This window comes from Didymosphaeria variabile (assembly GCF_027946475.1).
Source record: "Didymosphaeria variabile strain IMI 356815 chromosome Unknown scaffold_7, whole genome shotgun sequence".
Taxonomy (NCBI): Eukaryota; Fungi; Ascomycota; class Dothideomycetes; order Pleosporales; family Didymosphaeriaceae; genus Didymosphaeria; species Didymosphaeria variabile.
This window is the reverse complement of record NW_026611626.1, coordinates 1,552,916-1,570,980: the sequence shown is the minus strand read 5'-3', so window position 1 is coordinate 1,570,980 and position 18,065 is coordinate 1,552,916. Positions and strand designations below refer to the sequence as shown.

Below are 18,065 nucleotides of genomic sequence, written 5' to 3'. Positions count from 1 at the left end.
CTAGAGGTTTTATTAGGATAACCTAAGTTATAGCTTAACTTATCTATAGGGCTCTTATAAGCTACTAAAAAAGAAGAAGAAGAAAAAGAAATTAATTAAATCTACTATTAAGGGTACCTAGCTAAGTAGGCTAAGTATAATAGAAGTATAAAATAAATTTAATAGAAAGAAAAGTAAGTTTCTTAAGGTAGCTTATATACCCTCCTAAACCCTTACTAATTATAGGGTTTATATAATAAGGTCTAGGACTAAGTTCCTTTATAGGGCTCTACCTATAATATTTTCTTCTAATATTAATTTAAGCGTTATTAGTTAAAGCTAAGATTATTTAGGTTTCTATTAATTAATTAAAGTAATATTAACTATATTAGGATTAACTTAATCCTATATACCCTTTACTAGAGTATAGAATTAGAATTAGAGATACTAATTAGACTAGTTTTCTAATCCTACTAGTTAGTAGGATCCTATTAGAAGCTTATAATTATTTATAATAATTAAAATAATTAAGTATATAGGATGTATAGATTATGGTTAAGACTTTTCGGCAACCCATTCTGGATTTTCGGCAACCTAATCTTAAAATAGGCTATTAATATAAAATCTAAAATTATAGAGTTTTAGATTAAGCCTTTACTATTTCATATATTAAAGAACCTTTAAAAACTATAAAGAATTCGCTAAGATAAATTAACTTTTATAAAAAAATACTTAAAACTTTAAACTTTAATATCTTACTCAGTTCTTAATATTTCTTAAAAATAAAAAAAGATCTAGAATGAGAAAACTATTCCCTAGGAGGCTATAATTTTAGATTTTAAATAACTAAAGTTTAAAATTTTCTTTTACCTATTTAGGTGTTACAATCCTGCAGAATGGCAGTAGACAGATAAAGACACCTAGTAGGATAGAGCTAATAAGGCTAGGGGCTAACACATTATTAGATACTAAGGAACTAGAAGGGTTAGATTAGTAAGTATATAACTATAATCCTACTAAGATAATAGGATCCTAAAAGTAGGAGAACTTAATAGAAGTAAAGGAACTACTCCTAAGTTAGGGCTATACTCTCTAGGAATAGAGGTTAGCGAGGGATTATAAGAACTAGAAAGAATAGTATATAGTCTAGGATAATTTCTAAGTATTTCCTATTCTTTATAGTTAAATTCTATAGTTAAAATTAAAGCATATCTTCTATACTAAGATCTATTAGTCTTCTTATATAATTATTACCTTACCTTCTATAGTAAGATTAGGATATTCTCTTACTCCTATTTATTATTTATTTACTTCTATCTACTAAATACCTATAAGAGTGGCCTAGGTTAGGTACTTAGAAACCCCTTATAACACTTTAACTACCTAAAGGTATAAGACGTAATAGTAATACTAACTAGCTTATAAGCGTTAAGAGTGGTGCCTAGAAGCTCTACCTCTAGGCCTATAACTAGTGTAGCTATAGTTATAGCTAACTAGGCTAATTAGATCTAATAACTCTAAGAGTAACTAGTATAGTTAATAGGATAGTTCTAGGAATAGGTAATAGTTACTACCCTAATTAAAGGAACATTTAAAGTCCTAGAACTCTTTAATAGAGACTAAGAAAAGTTAAAACTATTTCTTACTAATATAGAGCTATATAATTACTCTTATAAAGCTACTATAGGTAGAGAATAAGACTAGATATTAGCTATAGGAATGTATATAGTAGGCTAGGCTGCTAGATAGATATAACCCCTAGTAGATAACTATATAGAAAATAAGGATAATATTAAGGAATATTAGGAGGACACTAAACTAGTCTTTAAGGATTAGAAGTTATTCTAAGAATAGATAACTATTATATTTAGTAAAGTTAATAAAGTAAAGTAGGCTAAGTAATAGATCTAAAGGCTAAAATAGACTATATTAATAGGTAAGTATACCTTAATATTTAAGTAACTTTAAGCTAAGATAGACTAGGATAACGTACTACTCTAATTAGTATTCTATAATAGTCTAAAAGAATTAGTAAAAGACAGCCTTATATACTATATAGAACCTAATAATTTAGGAGCACTAATAGAATTAGCTATATGTGTGGATAACTACCTATATAAGCGAAACTAGGAAAAGTAAGAAGTAACTAAGCCTACGTACTACTAGAGAGCTAATACTTAAAAGAGGTATAACTATAGGGATAAATAGAATAAAGATAGTAATATAATTATAGGGGATAAAGTATAAACTAAAAGGGAATACACCCTATAGTAAAAGAAGTAGGATAAAATCTATTAATAATACTTTAAGGATAAGGCTTATCTAGGCTATAGAAAATAAGGGTATTTTAAAGCTAATTACCCTAACTATAAGGAGTAAGGCAAAAGAGCTAATATAATCTAGATAGCTATAGTAACGCTATAACCTAAGATACTAGAATTAGGTAAGATTCCTAATAATACTATAATACTAGATTCTAAAAAGGAACCCTAAGAAACCTAACTAACTAATCTATTACAATCACGGCAGAACTAAGCAAGGCGAGTGGGGAGGATTACACTTAGGACATTAGTAATAGAGGTAAGCTGGATTAAGCCCTATAGGCTAGCTAGATAGGTAGCTTATATTATCTATTACGTAATAAGGTCTAGTATAAGTAGGAGACCCTAGGGACCTTAAAGACCCTAGGGACTTTAGGAGGTCCTAGGACCTTAGAGTCTAGATAGGATCTCCTAGATAATAAAGAATAGTATATAGTCTAAAGAGACTTTAGAATCTTTCCTATTCTTTATAGTTAAAATTCTATAGTTAAAATTAGAGCACCTCTTCTATATTAAGAGCTATTAGTCTTCTTATATAATTATTACCTTGCCTTCTATAGTAAGGTTAGAATATTCTTTTACTCCCTTATTATTATTTATCCACTCTCGTCTACTAAATACCTATAAGGTACGACCTAGGTTAGGTACGTAGAAACCCCTTATAATACTTTAACTACCTAAAGGTATAAGACGTAATAGTAATACTAACTAGCTTATAAGCGTTAAGGGTAGCGGCTAGAAGTTCTACTTCTAGGCCTACGACTAGTATAGCTATAGTTATAGCTAACTAGGCTAATTAGATTTAATAACTCTAAGAGTAACTAGTATAATTAATAGGATAGTTCTAGGGATAGGTAATAGTTACTGCCCTAATTAAGGGAATGTTTAAAGTCCTAGAACTCTTTAATAGAGACTAAGAAAAGTTAAAACTATTCCTTACTAATATAGAGTTATATAATTGCTCTTATAAAGCTACTATAGGTAAAGAATAAGACTAAATACTAGCCGCTAGAATATATATAGTAGGATAGGCTGCTAGATAGATATAACCCCTAGCGGACAACTATATAGAAAATAAGAATAATATTAAGGAATATTAGGAAGATACTAAACTAGTCTTTAAAGATTAGAAGTTATTCTAAGAATAGATAACTATTATATTTAGCAAAGTTAATAAAGTAAAGTAGGCTAAGTAATAGATCTAAAGGCTAAAATAAACTATATTAATAGGCAAGTATACCTTAATATTTAAGTAACTTTAAGCTAAAATAGACTAGAATAATGCGCTACTCTAATTAGTATTCTATAATAGTCTAAAAGAATTAGTAAAAGACAGCCTTATATACTATATAGAACCTAATAATTTAGGAGCGCTAATAGAACTAGCTATATGCGTAGATAACTACCTACATAAGTAAAACTAGGAAAAGTAGAAAGTAACTAAGCCTATATACTACTAGAGAGCTAATACTTAAAGGAGGCATAACTAAAGGGATAAATAGAATAAGAATAGTAATATAATAATAGGGGATAAAGTATAAACTAAGAGAGAACATACCCTATAGTAAAAGAAGTAAGATAAGATCTACTAATAATACTTTAAGGATAAGGCTTACCTAAGTTATAGAAAGTAAGGGCATTTTAAAGCTAACTACCCTAACTATAAGGAATAAGGTAAAAGAGCTAATATAATTAGGGTAGCTATAGTAACGCTATAACTAAAAACGCTAGAATTAGGTAAAGTTCCTAATAATACTATAATACTAGATTCTAAGGAGGAATCTTAGGAAACCTAACTAACTAATCCTAAGGGGTATCTAGATAAAGATAGCTACTAAGTTACTAAAGGAGATATAGTAGTGTGTAGGGTAACTAAGTAGTAATACTAGGTCTATAGAGAACTTAGGCACTAAGCTAGGTAATACTATATAAAAATAAAGATTATAGGACTAAATATACACTAAATATATAAATAGGTAGTAACCTATTAGAGGAAGCTATAGAACCCTACCTAGTAACTTAAAATAGTTAATATATATATATAGAAAGAGTTCTAGTAATACTACGTAATAGACTATTTCTACTACTAGGATAGAAGGAGCTAGGTATAAGAAAACTAAGGGGATAGGGAACACTATAGGTTAGAAAAAAATAAGTGTAAAGATAGGAACTATTACGTACACTAATTTAATATCTAGAAAAGGGACTACGGGCCCCTAGTATAGGAGGTATACTATATAGATAGCTACCCTATTTATTAGAACTAGAAATACTTAATAGGTAATTAGCCTAAGGGCCCTAATTAATATAATAAAACCCTATAATATAAATACGCAGACACGTATCCTAAGTAAAAAGATATAGACTACGTAGGAACCTAAGAATAGATAGACTATAGAAGGTAAGAATACCTTAGATACCTTAGTAAAAAGGAATCTATAGTAATAGATCTACTAGATCTAAACTATAAGTTTATACTACACTAGGAGTATAAGATAATAGGCTATTAGCAGCATAAAGAAATAGGTAAAGAATTAGAACGCCTATATATACTTATAGTAAGCTAATAATAGAGGAGAGTAATAATAGAATACCTAAGGGACGCCTTAGAAGTAAGGTCTAAAGTATAATACCTAAGGGGAAAGGTATTAAACCCCTTTAGGATAGTGCTCTAATAACTAAGGACTAACTATCTACTATATAAATAATGCTACTATAAAGGCACGTATAACTAAGAATAGGAGTAATTAAAAAACTAGTATACTACTAGGTAGGGAGCTAAGCTAGTGTAGGCGTTCTAAAGGCTTATAGGGTAGAAGCTAAAGGCACTATAAAACTATAAATAATAAAGTAGATTATAATTAGAGGATTCTAAGTAAAAGCTTTAATAGACTCTAGCGTAATAGAATATCTAATATTACTAGAAATAGTAGAAAAATATAATCTACTATATAGAAATAAAGAGGTACTAGCCTAGTTAGAAATAGTAGATAGTACACTCTCCTAAGACTATAGTAGAGGCTAGCTACGCCTAGAAATAATACTACTACCTATTAGAATTAAGGGATTTAAAAGCTAATATAGCTTTATAATAATAGACTTAGGAAGCCTAGAAGCTATTATAGAATATAACTAGCTAGTTATGTATAACCCTAATATAGATTAGGTAAAATAGACTATAAGGAGTTAAGGAGTAACCTTAAGGGTTACTAGTACCTAATATACTAAGTAGGTATAACCTATAACCCTAGAAACTCTAAATAAGTAGGTTAAAAGATAGACTAGGGGGATCTTAGCTATCTAGATAGCTAAAATTCTAAAAGAAAACCTAGGGTAAGTAAGAATTATTTAGATATAACGCTTAGATCTCTAAGAAAGAATAGGATAGATAACTATTCTACTAGAATATAAAGAATATGCGGAACTCTTTAAAGAAATTAAGGGAGAAGAACTCCCTAACTACTAGGAGTAGAATTATAAGATACTACTAGAAAAAGGTATAAAACTATAACTAGAATAGCTAAGGCTAATATCTATAGATTAGAAATAGGAACTAAGGAAATACTTAAGGAAAAACCTAGTAAGAGGTTATATCTAAGATAGTTAGAGCCCTATAGTATTCCCTATCCTATAGGTACCTAAGAAAAACAGTAAGCTACAGCTCTATATAGATTATAGATAGCTAAATAATACTACTATTAAGAACTAGTACCCTCTACTACTAATAATAGAGCTAATAGATAGGCTCTATAGAACTAAATAGTTTACTAAATTTAATATATGTAATAGTTATTATTATATATAGATAGCTAAAGGCTATAAGTAGAAGACTATATTTAGGACCTAGTTTAGTCTCTATAAATATATAGTTATGCCTTTTAGACTAATAAACACGCCTATAATGTTTTAGGCTGTAGTAAATAAGGCACTATATAAATACTTAGACGTATTCTACATAGCCTACCTTAATAATATACTTATTTATTCTAGCGGAACACTAGAAGAATACATAGAATATATAAAGAAGGTACTTAAGAAAATAAAGGAGTATAAGTTACTCCTACACCTAGATAAATATAAGTTTTACGTTATAAAAATAGAGTACCTAGGATTTATTATTTTAAGGGAAGGAGTATCTATAGACCCTAAGAAGATAGCTACTATATAAGAATAGCTAGTTCCTAAGTTAGTAAAAGATATCTAGTCCTTTCTAGGGTTTACTAACTTCTACTAGAAGTTTATTAAGGATTATTCTAAAATAACGGTACTATTAATAGACCTTACTAAGAAAAAGAATAATAAGACTATTTAGCTAATTACTAGAAGGCCTCTAGAGGTGTTTAAGAAGCTAAAAGAAGTATTCCTTATAGTACCCTTACTCTAGATATTTAACCTAAGAAAACCTATAAGGGTAGAAATAGACGTATCTAACTATATAATAGGAGTAATTCTCTTATAGCTAGATAAAGATAAGAAGTAGAGACTAGTGTTCTACTATTTATAAAAGTTCTTAGGAGTAGAACTTAATTATAATATTTATAATAAGGAACTACTAGAGGTAGTAGACGCCTTTAAATAATAGAAAGCTTAACTTATAAAAGCGCGCTTTAAAACTAAGGTATAGATAGACTACTAAAACCTTACTAGCTTTATATTAACTAAGAAGCTTAACTAATAATAAGTATAATAGGTAGAGTTCTTAGTAAACTTTAATTTTACTATTTACTATTAACTAGGAACGCTTAATAGCGCTGTAGACGCCTTAAGCTAAAGATTAGACCTAATAGAGAATAAGGCTAACCTCTATAATGCTATATTGTGAGCGCGTAAGAATAGAACGTTAGAATATAACTAACTAAAAATTAAAGCTTAAGCAGCCTCTTTCTAGTATATAGGACTAGAGGTATATAACTTATAAGACTACTCCTAACTCTCTAGGGAATAAAGAGAAGAGTATAATCTATTCTAGAATAGTTTTAATAAAACCTAGAGAGACTACTAATAAAGGGTAATTATTAGAGACTAATATACACCTATCTTAATTAGGAAGCTACATAAATCTAGGGAATAGGGGCACCTAGGTATTAAAGAAATAACGTGTTATATTATAAATAAATATACTATCCTAAAACTTAAGTAAAAAGTTATAAAGGAAATAAGTAACTATTTAGCATGTTATAAAAATAAACCTAAAAGATATAAGCCTTATAGACTCCTATAACCACTGCTATCTATAGAGAGGCTATAGTAAAGCGTAATAATAGACTTTATAGTAAAACTTCTAAAATTACTATAACTAGAAATAAAACACATATGTAATACTATTATAGTTATAGTAGATTAACTTATAAAAGCCACTAAGTTTAGACCTATAGAAGAGTCTATATTAGTAGAAGAACTAGTATATAAGGTAGATAACGTGCTATTTGTAGAATATAGCCTACCTAAAGAATTTATTATAGACTGTAATAAACTCTTTATATCTAAATACTAGAATACGTTTACCACAATATTAGAAATATATAGAAAACTCTTAATAAGTTTCCACCCTTAAATAGATAGATAAATAGAATAAATAAACTAGATACTAGAATAGTACCTTTAGTTCTACGTAAATAAATAGTAAGATAATTAGGTAGAACTCTTACCTATAGCGTAATTAGCGTATAATAGCTCTAGGTTAGGCTTAATAGGGTACTCTCTACACTATACTAACTATAGATATAAACTAATTATTTATTAGAATCCTAGAGATGTAGAAAGTCTTTCTATAGGAGCTTATAATAAAGCTTAGAGAATAAAGGAACTTTATAAAATCTTATATAAAAGAATTATATAAAAATCCCTCTTAGTATCTAAAAACGTAAATAAATAAAGGATTAAGGGACTAACCTTTAAGAAGGGGGATAAAGTTTTCCTATTATAAAAAAATCTAAAAACTAAAAGGTAAAGTAAAAAACTAGATTACCTATAGGTAGGCCCCTTTAAAATATAAGAAGTTAGAGGACTAGTTATAAATAAATTACTTCTACCTATAGGTACTAAAGTATATAACACCTTTTATAAAAACCTTCTAGAACTAGTACTGCTAGACGCTCTAATTAAGACCTAGCTAGAACTAGAAGACGATAAGTATAAAGTTAAGGATATTAAGGACCTAAAAATAGTTAAAGGTTAGTAGAGATACCTAGTTAAATAGAAAGGATAGCTAGAATAGTATAATATATAGGAGCTAATAAGAAACCTTATAAACTATAAGGAATTACTAGAGGACTTCTACCTAGAAAGGGGATACCCTTAGAAAGATTATACACTAGTATAGTAGGAACTAGGTTAGGAAAAGTAGTAGTAAAAGCTAAAAAATTAAAAGAAGGGTTAGCCTATAGCTAGGTAGAATTAGTAAGTAAAAGTAAAAATAGTAATAGTATATAAGTACTACTAAAAGCCCTACCCTCTACTAAGCCCTTCTCTTATAACTAATCTATTACATTAGTAACTTAGAGATTATAATAAGTAAAAGAATATTCCTTTACCTTAACCTTAGCTAACTCTAGTTTAAGGTAGGTAGTTTTAGTATATACCTAAAAAAGAGCTAACTACTTCTACTCCTTCTTTTTATAAACTAAGGTCTAATTATCCTTAGGGACCTATAAGCTATAATTAGTATAAGCTAAGATATAACTAGTATATTAACCTAAGGTCACATCTATAAAATAGTAAAGTTTTAACTTCTAATAATACTTATAACTAAGCGACATCTTAAGGCTTTAGAATTTAACTTTTAGCGTATAAGTATAATATTTCTAAACTAATAAGTAAGGGGCTTTAGGCATATTTAGGATAGAAAGGAAAATCTAGGTTAGGGTATAACCTAAGTAGGTAAGAGGGCTAGCGCACCTTTATATATCTAATAGGCACTAATAGGCTAGCTATACTATAGGAAGCTAGACTAGGGTATTAGAATAATACTCCTAAGGAGGGGGATAATATTATAATTATAGTAGAACTAAGTAAGGTAAGTAGGGAGGATTATACTTAGAATATTAGTAATAGAGGTAAGCTAGATTAAGCCCTATAGGCTAGCTAGATAGGTAACTTATATTATCTATTATATAATAAGGTCTAGTATAAGTAAGAGACCCTAGGGACCTTAAAGACCTTAGGGACTTTAAGAGGTCCTAGAACCTTAGAGTCTAAATAGGATCTCCTAAATAATAAAGAATAGTATATAGTCTAAAGAGACTTTAGAATCTTTCTTATTCTTTATAGTTAAAATTCTATAGTTAAAATTAGAGCACCTCTTCTATATTAAGAGCTATTAGTCTTCTTATATAATTATTACCTTACCTTCTATAGTAAGGTTAGGATATTCTTTTACTCCCTTATTATTATTTATCCACTCTCGTCCACTAAATACCCATAAGGTACGACCTAGGTTAGGTATGTAGAAACCCCTTATAATATCCTAGGTCTAGAATTTAACCTAGTATACGCTAGTAAAAACTTTATTTCTATTAATAATATAGACCTAATAGAGATAAGCTTATATAAGTAGCTTTAAAAAGTTATATACTACCTTAGACTTTACTAAACCCTTACCCCTAGTAAAAGAATACTAAAGCTTATAGTACTAGAGAATAAGTTTATAGATTTTATTAGTAAGTTAAGTATACTATTACTATATAATATATTACTAACTAGCTATATAGGTAAGCCTCTATAGTAAGGGTTAGAGAATAGGAAGTTTATTACTACTTAGTAGTAGAAGATTAAGGACTTTATTCTAGATAGAATAATAGGTAAGTCTAGCTTTATAGTATAGTGTTACAATTACAGCAGGACTAAGTAAGGCGAGTAGGGAGGATTACACTTAGGATATTAGTAATAGAGGTAAGCTAGATTAAGCCCTATAGGCTAGCTAGATAGGTAGCTTATATTATCTATTACATAATAAGGTCTAGTATAAGTAGAAAACCCTAGGGACCTTAAAGACCCCTAGGACCTTAGGAGGTTCTAGGACCTTAGAGTCTAGATAGGATCTCCTAGATAATAAAGAATAGTATATAGTTTAAAGGGACTTTAGAATCTTTCCTATTCTTTATAGTTAAAATTCTATAAGTTAAAATTAGAGTACCTCTTCTATATTAAGATCTATTAGTCTCCTTATATAATTATTACCTTACCTTCTATAGTAAGGTTAGGATATTCTTTTACTCCCTTATTATTATTTATCTACTCTTGTCCACTAAATACCTATAAGGTACGACCTAGGTTAGGTACGTGGAAACCCCTTATAATACTACTTCTAAGTTAGGGCTATACTCCCTAGAAATAGAGGTTAGTAAGGAATTATAAGGACTAGAAAGAATAGTATATAGTCTAGAATAATTTCTAAGTATTTCCTATTCTTTATAGCTAAATTCTATAGTTAAAATTAAAGTATATCTTCTATACTAAGATCTATTAGTCTTTTTATATAATTATTACCTTACCTTCTATAGTAAGGTTAGAATATTCTCTTACTTCTATTTATTATTTATTTACTCCTGTCTACTAAATACCTATAAGGGCGGCCTAGGTTAGGTACGTAGAAACCCCTTATAATAAGATTATACTAGATTAGTAGTATATATAAGTGCTTATACGGGTCTAGACCTAGATCTAGGCCTATAGGACTATATAGAATACTTATAATAAGAGAGAAACCTTTTTATTTCTTTTTATACCTTTTCTTTACTAATATAGTACTAACTAGTAGTAAATTAAATACTAATATACCTCTTTAATAACCTTATAATATACCTACTACTTTCTAATAGTAACTTAATCTCTCTAAGGGGACTACTCTTATCTACTTATACCTACTAATACCTTATAGCCTAAGTAATATACTTTAGTACTCTTAATTATCTCTACTATATTATTATTAATAGCCACCTATATACTTACTTATACTAATTTCTATAATAGTTCCTCTATATTAATAAGCTACTTTAGCTTTATAGTTCTATATATAATTACCTATATATTATAAGGGGTTTCCACGTACCTAACCTAGGTCGTACCTTATAGGTATTTAGTAGACAAGAGTGGATAAATAATAATAAGGGAGTAAAAGAATATCCTAACCTTACTATAGAAGGTAAGGTAATAATTATATAAGAAGACTAATAGATCTTAATATAGAAGAGGTGCTCTAATTTTAACTTATAGAATTTTAACTATAAAGAATAGGAAAGATTCTAAAGTCCCTTTAGACTATATATTATTCTTTATTATCTAGGAGATCCTATCTAGACTCTAAGGTCCTAGGACCTTCTAAGGTCCTAGGGGTCTTTAAGGTCCCTAGGGTCTCCTACTTATACTAAACCTTATTATATAATAGATAATATAAGCTACCTATCTAGCTAGCCTATAGGGCTTAATCTAGCTTACCTCTATTACTAATATCCTAAGTGTAATCCTCCCTACTTACCTTACTTAGTCCTACTATAATTATAATAAGTAGCTTCTTTACTTCTATTAAGTTCTTCTACTCCTAGGATCCTATTATCTTAGTAGGATTATAGTTATATATTTACTAACCTAACCCTTCTAGTTCCTTAGTATCTAATAATATATTAGCCCCTAGCCTTATTAGCTCTACCCTACTAGGTGTCTTTGTCTATCTACTGCCATTTTATAGGATTATAATAAATCTCCTATATAGTAATTCTAATTAATTAGCTTATTTACTAAGCTTATTTTCCATAATAATAATCTAAATAAATATAAGATAATAGTATTATCTACCTAAACTAGTAAAATAATACTATAAGAAGTAGGTAGTATAGAGCTAAGGGAGCTCTATAAGGTGCGAGGCTGCTAAGGCTACCAAGGCGCGCTAGTGTGAGCTAGCCACATTAGGTAGAGCCTCGGTAGGTTAGAGCCATTAGAGGCGTGCGTCTCCGATCCGTAATAGTTATCTTAGAGACCTATACTTATGCTTTAATAGCTCCTATATAGAAAGTTAGGTTTCCACTCACTAAACCCCTATTTTTTTTTTCCTAATGAAGAATAGCCGCCAAGAATCAGGTGACTGAAAAACACCCCGTCGGCCGAAGGTACTAGCGAGGCGGTACCCTTAAGATCGTGGCGTGGCAAAGGTGGAGGCTTGGGCCGAACGGGAAAGGCGCCTCGCTTAAAGCGGCCCACCCACGCACCCCTCCAAAATCATCTCTTGCGCCGCGTATTCAAACTTCTTTCCTTAACCTCCCTCTCCCTTCCAAAAGAAAACCCGGATCAGTCGAGACTGACTACCTCCCGCACTAGCCATGCGTGAGTATCGTCCCTCTGATCGGCTGCTACAGCCTGGCTAAACATTTGCAGCTCCTAAATTCGATCCCTCCGAGGTCAAGGTCATCCACCTGCGGGCCACTGGTGGTGAAGTCGGTGCCTCTTCCGCGCTCGCCCCCAAGATCGGTCCTCTCGGTCTCTCGCCCAAGAGTACGTTCCTCGCGACGACACTGAAAAGTGCGCAATATCGAACAGGGCTAATACAGCGTAGAGGTCGGTGAAGATATCGCCAAGGCCACTGGGGACTGGAAGGGACTCCGTGTCACGGTCAAGTTGACCATTCAGAACCGTCAAGCCCAGGTCTCGGTCGTTCCCTCCGCCTCATCGCTCGTCATCAAGGCCCTGAAGGAGCCCCCGCGTGATAGGAAGAAGGAGAAGAACATCAAGCATACCAAGAGCGTTCCCCTCGACGAGATCATCAACATTGCCCGCACCATGCGCTTCAAGTCGATGGCCAAGGACCTGAAGGGTACCGTTAAGGAGATTCTCGGCACTGCTTTCAGCACCGGCTGCCAGGTCGATGGCCGCAGCCCTAAGGACATCTCCGATGACATCGAGTCCGGCGAGATCGAGATCCCCGAGGAGTAAATGTACGCACAATGGCACGGCGTAATGATAGGATGACCACGGTTCCATGGCTATACGTAGCTTGAATGAGGATGAATTGCCTCGAGTGGGAGTAACATCCCCCGAGGGCGTGGCTGCACAGCCCAGGCGTTAGCGGTGTCAAATGCAAAAGTGAACACTGGATGACATGGGCTTAGATGGAGCTTTTGGAAAACGATACCTCGCCCCGCCACTTGTGTTGGCCGAGGCGATTGCAATGCAAGCCGTGATACCCCAGTGTCTTTCTTCCATGCGCAGTTCCTCGTTGTGACGTATAAAGATTGTTGTAGTAGCTCATGTATATCATCGCGGGTAGTGAGAGTTGATGCACGAATCCTTTCATAACAACCTGTGTAGTTTGCGTCGACCATCCCACAGGTCGCGTTGTGACTGGTAGAACTCAAGAGTGACAAAGTCACGTGTAAGCTTTGGCCAGTTGCCTTGCGCAGCACCTCCGAACGCTCCGCCAACTTCACACAGCATCATGCACCCGCCATGAAGGCCAGTATCTTTACCACTAATATAGTATGCGTCGACGGCGCTCAGACGAGCTCCCGCAGTTTGTGAGGGACGCCGAGCCGCGGGCATTCCGATGGCGGCGCCGCTTTTGGATATACATTGGCGTCTTCGTTCTGGCATGTTGGACGTTGTACCCACGCCAACCCTCGTACAACGATCGCAGTACATTCGCGACAAAGGGATCGAATTATGCTTACAGTCTGTACGCGACTGATGGCGCAACCTTGTGCCATGCACTGCTGCTGTTCGATTCGCTGGCCAAGTATGGCAGCAAAGCAGACCGTGTACTGTTCTACCCCAAACAGTAAGTATCGGTACCTTCGCGATAGTCATCAGCATCTGATGTGAAGCAGCTGGGATCTTGTGATATCCGACTCCAAAGATCGGGACAGCCAGCTGCTGGTCATGGCACGCGACAAGTATAACGTAAAGCTACACCCGGTTACGTTGTTGAGCGTTGAGGGTCGGACCACGGGTAGGTCACACAGGCACTCGCCTCCCTTGCAACGCGCTTTCCAGACAGAGAAGTGACAGGTGCGCCTTACAGATGAATGGACGGGTACTTGGGACAAGTCCGTTACGAAGTTCCTGGCATTTTCCCTCGCGTACTACGACCGCGTCGTTGCGCTTGACTCGGACATCACGCTGCTCTCCTCGCTCGACGAGCTCTTCGCGCTACCGTCCACACCGATTGCCATGCCACGCGCCTACTGGTACGAGACGCTTCCGCCTCCGCTCACATCCCTTCTCATGGTCGTAAAGCCGGACCTCGACGAGTTTCAGCGGTTCAAGGACATCATCACGGGTGGGGGGCAACCCTTCGCTTGTCAACGCGCACAAGTTTGACATGGAGCTGGTCAACGATCGGTTCGAGCAAAGCGCAATGGTATTGCCGCATCGGCCGTACGCCCTGCTGACGGGAGAGTTCCGGCGAAGTAACCATTCGGCATATCTGGGCAACACATTCGAGGCGTGGGATCCCGAAAAGGTCCTCAAGGAGGCAAAGCTCGTACACTTCAGCGACTGGCCGCTGCCCAAGCCGTGGATCATGTGGCCGGCCGAAGGACTCGCCGAGGTGCAGCCTGACTGTGGGGGCAGCCATGAAGGGACGTGTGCTGAGAGGGCCATCTGGAAACATCTGTATGATGATTTCAGACAGAGAGAAGGAAGGACATTTGCCGCTTACTCAGCGTACCTGCGCCTGACTGGCACAGCATCAAGGGCGTGGCGCGCCCCAATGCCACGGACGGCACAAGAAACGAAGCGCCGCAGGTGCAGAGCCAAGCGGATGTTGGCAGCGAGTCTAGCACTGCAGGTGGGCAGCAGAGCGCTGCACGTGACGCATCAGACATCTGATGCCTCTACAGGGGTCGAATCAAAGGCTTCGTCTTGTTCCTCGTTCCTTCTGTGAAGTTGGATGCTTGTCTGTGACCACATGTGTACTTGTGCGGGCATGTAAACGGGTGTACATGACCTGTGTACATGTCCGACGCCGGCTCCAGATTGCTGCCGCTGCTGATCGGGCAATATCCAACGGCACATCATCAGCCAATGCGTATACCCGAAACGCATCGCCTTGCCATTCGCAGAGCCGTACAAGGCAATCCCGCGAGCAAGTCTTCCTCTGCTCATTTGCTCCTGTGATCCTTCGGGCAAGGGAAATGAGCGTCCATGGCCCTCCCTGTGCCGTGTGGAACGCCTTGTTTTCCTATGTAGGTATGCGTGCCATTAGCGGCTAGGGATGCGTGAACGACTGTTGTTTTTAGCAAGCACGGTGCGGCGCAGCTGTGTAGGCGTGGGTCGAAGTGCGCAAGTTTGGACTGAGTGCCTGCGCCACCGATCTCTCGACGCATCTGACCCGACGCCTGCATGCATGCAGATTGACGGCACAACCCCACGCCCTGCAGAGTGCGAGGTTGCACGAAACATGGGCCTGAGGTGACAGCCGTATGTTTTAGTGCCAACAGCCTCGCACTAGCACGCATGCATGAGGTCAACAGATGCACCTGGGTAGCAGCGTAGCTGACGCCGGACGGCATGGTTGCTGCCATGTGTCCACGCCGTGGCATCGCATTGTGCAGAGCGGCGTGTTGCATCTTCAGCGCCTGGCTTGCGGGCACTTGGATGCTGAGCCCCTGTCATCACCCTGTCTACGCTATACCCCGGCAGCATGCCGTTCACTGCCTAGTACGGATACCCTGACCTTTATCCTTAAATATCGCTCTCCTTTCCCCATGTTGTTCTGTGCCAACACCCACCAACGCCCTAATATACCACGCTCTCTAGCATCCTTTCGTATTTCCTTGTTTGTCTAATACAACGCCATGCGCGACTTCATCCTAGCCTCGCTGGCCACGGCCCTCTTCGCCAAAAGCGCCGAGGCTGTCGCCGCGAACCCATTGCCCAAGCCCACAGAAATTACATGGGGTTCTGAAAGCCCTTTCTCCGTCGGATCGTTGACACTCAACGGCGTGGACTCGCAGATCGTCCAGGATGGTTTCGACCGTGCAGTCAAGGCCATCACCGACCTGAAATGGGTTCCCCAGGCGACAGAAGCACCCGTCCGTAGCTTCGAGCCGTTTCCGACCGCTTCCGTTGCTGCCAAGAGGAAGATCAGGAGGAGGCAATACAGCACGCCCACCAACTCAACCGGATCCCTATCATCAGTCAACTGCCAGATCAAGGACACCAGTGCTCCCCTTCAGCACGGTGTGGATGAATCCTACACGCTGGAAATTGGCGAGGGCTCCAACTCCATCGACATCACGGCTGAGACTGTGTATGGTGCGCTCCATGCATTCACTACCCTTCAGCAGATCGTCATCAACGATGGTAGCGGCCAGCTCGTTGTCGAGGCTCCTGTCTCCATCAAAGACGCCCCTCTGTATCCTGTCCGTGGAATTATGATTGACTCTGGTCGCAATTATCTCTCCAAGAAAAAAATCCTGGAGCAGATCGACGGCATGGCCCTTTCCAAGCTCAACGTGCTGCACTGGCACATGGTTGATGCTCAGTCCTGGCCTGTGGAGCTCGAAACTTACCCGGACATGATCGAAGACGCTTACTCGGCCAATGAGATATATACGAAAGACAGCATCAAAAGCATTATCAAATACGCAGCTGCCCGAGCTGTCCGTATCATACCTGAAATCGACATGCCTGGCCACGCGAGCTCTGGCTGGAAGCAAGTTAACGAGGACATGCTGGCTTGCACCAACTCCTGGTGGAGCAACGACAATTGGCCTACACACACCGCTGTCGAGCCCAACCCAGGTCAGCTTGACATTCTCAATAACAAGACTTACGAAGTCACTGGCAAGGTTTACAAAGAGCTTGCTGAGCTTTTCCCCGACAACTGGTTCCATATTGGTGGCGATGAATTGCACATGAACTGCTACAACTTCAGCAGCCTCGCGCGTGACTTCTTTGCGAAGAATCACACCATGGGCGATCTCTACCAAGTCTGGGTTGACAAGGCCCTCCCCAACTTCAAGAAGCAAGCCAACAAGACCTTTGTAATGTGGGACGATGTTATTTTGTCTGCTGACGCCGCTGCCACGGGACAAGTACCTAAGGATGTCATCATTCAGGCGTGGAACAACGGACTTACAAACATCAACAACGCCACAGCATTGGGCCACCGCGTTATTGTTTCTTCATCCGACTTCATGTACCTGGACTGTGGCTACGGCGGCTGGGTGGGCAATGATCAGCGCTACGATGTACAAGTGAACCCCAACGCAACCGACGGCTCCCCCAACTTCAATTGGCTTGGCAACGGCGGCTCCTGGTGCGCACCTTACAAGACATGGCAGCGCATCTACGACTACGACTTTACTCAGGGTCTTTCTGACGAACAGAAGAAACTTGTTGTGGGTTCCATCGCCCCTCTCTGGTCCGAGCAGGTCGACGATGTAGTCATCAGTCCCAAGATGTGGCCGCGTGCTGCTGCACTTGCCGAACTCGTGTGGTCCGGCAACCGCGACAAGGACGGCAACAAGCGTACCACGGAGCTCACGCAGCGTATCCTCAACTTCCGCGAGTACCTTGTTGCCAGCGGCGTGCAGGCTGCGCCACTGATGCCCAAGTTCTGCCTCCAGCACCCGCACGAGTGCGATTTGAACCTCAACCAGACAGTGCTTTGGACGCAGGCTGCTTAGACCTCGAAAGGTGTTTTCTCAAAAAATGGCACTGATGAGGCGTTCTGGACCAGTTGCATGGGATCTCTGAAATTACACCTGTTTTATGATTTACCAAGGGTTTGGATGAAGAGTGATGGTGTGGCACGATGTTGTGATCCGTTTC

The 18,065-nt window shown here is 37.4% G+C and overlaps 4 protein-coding genes across 4 annotated transcripts; all 4 read left to right on the top strand.

Annotated features, from left to right (window-relative positions):
- Positions 1-12,613: 12,613 nt before the first annotated feature.
- Positions 12,614-13,223, top strand: RPL12 (60S ribosomal protein L12; the record flags this gene model as incomplete). The annotated part of the gene is made up of 3 exons (XM_056218405.1): positions 12,614-12,617; positions 12,669-12,785; positions 12,847-13,223. 3 exons carry the CDS (start codon positions 12,614-12,616, stop codon positions 13,221-13,223), a joined length of 498 nt encoding a protein of 165 aa, XP_056067670.1.
- Positions 13,224-13,768: 545 nt separating this feature from the next.
- Positions 13,769-14,606, top strand: N0V89_009653 (uncharacterized protein; the record flags this gene model as incomplete). The annotated part of the gene is made up of 3 exons (XM_056218404.1): positions 13,769-14,064; positions 14,114-14,235; positions 14,308-14,606. The coding sequence occupies 3 exons, from the start codon at positions 13,769-13,771 to the stop codon at positions 14,604-14,606; spliced, it is 717 nt and encodes a 238-aa protein (XP_056067669.1).
- A 1-nt stretch (position 14,607) lies between these two features.
- N0V89_009652 (uncharacterized protein) lies at positions 14,608-15,116 on the top strand (the record flags this gene model as incomplete). The annotated part of the gene is made up of 2 exons (XM_056218403.1): positions 14,608-14,835; positions 14,916-15,116. 2 exons carry the CDS (start codon positions 14,608-14,610, stop codon positions 15,114-15,116), a joined length of 429 nt encoding a protein of 142 aa, XP_056067668.1.
- Positions 15,117-16,084: 968 nt separating this feature from the next.
- HEX1_2 (woronin body major protein) lies at positions 16,085-17,920 on the top strand (the record flags this gene model as incomplete). Its single annotated transcript, XM_056218402.1, has 1 exon — positions 16,085-17,920. One exon carries the CDS (start codon positions 16,085-16,087, stop codon positions 17,918-17,920), a length of 1,836 nt encoding a protein of 611 aa, XP_056067667.1.
- Between the last annotated feature and the right edge of the window lie 145 nt (positions 17,921-18,065).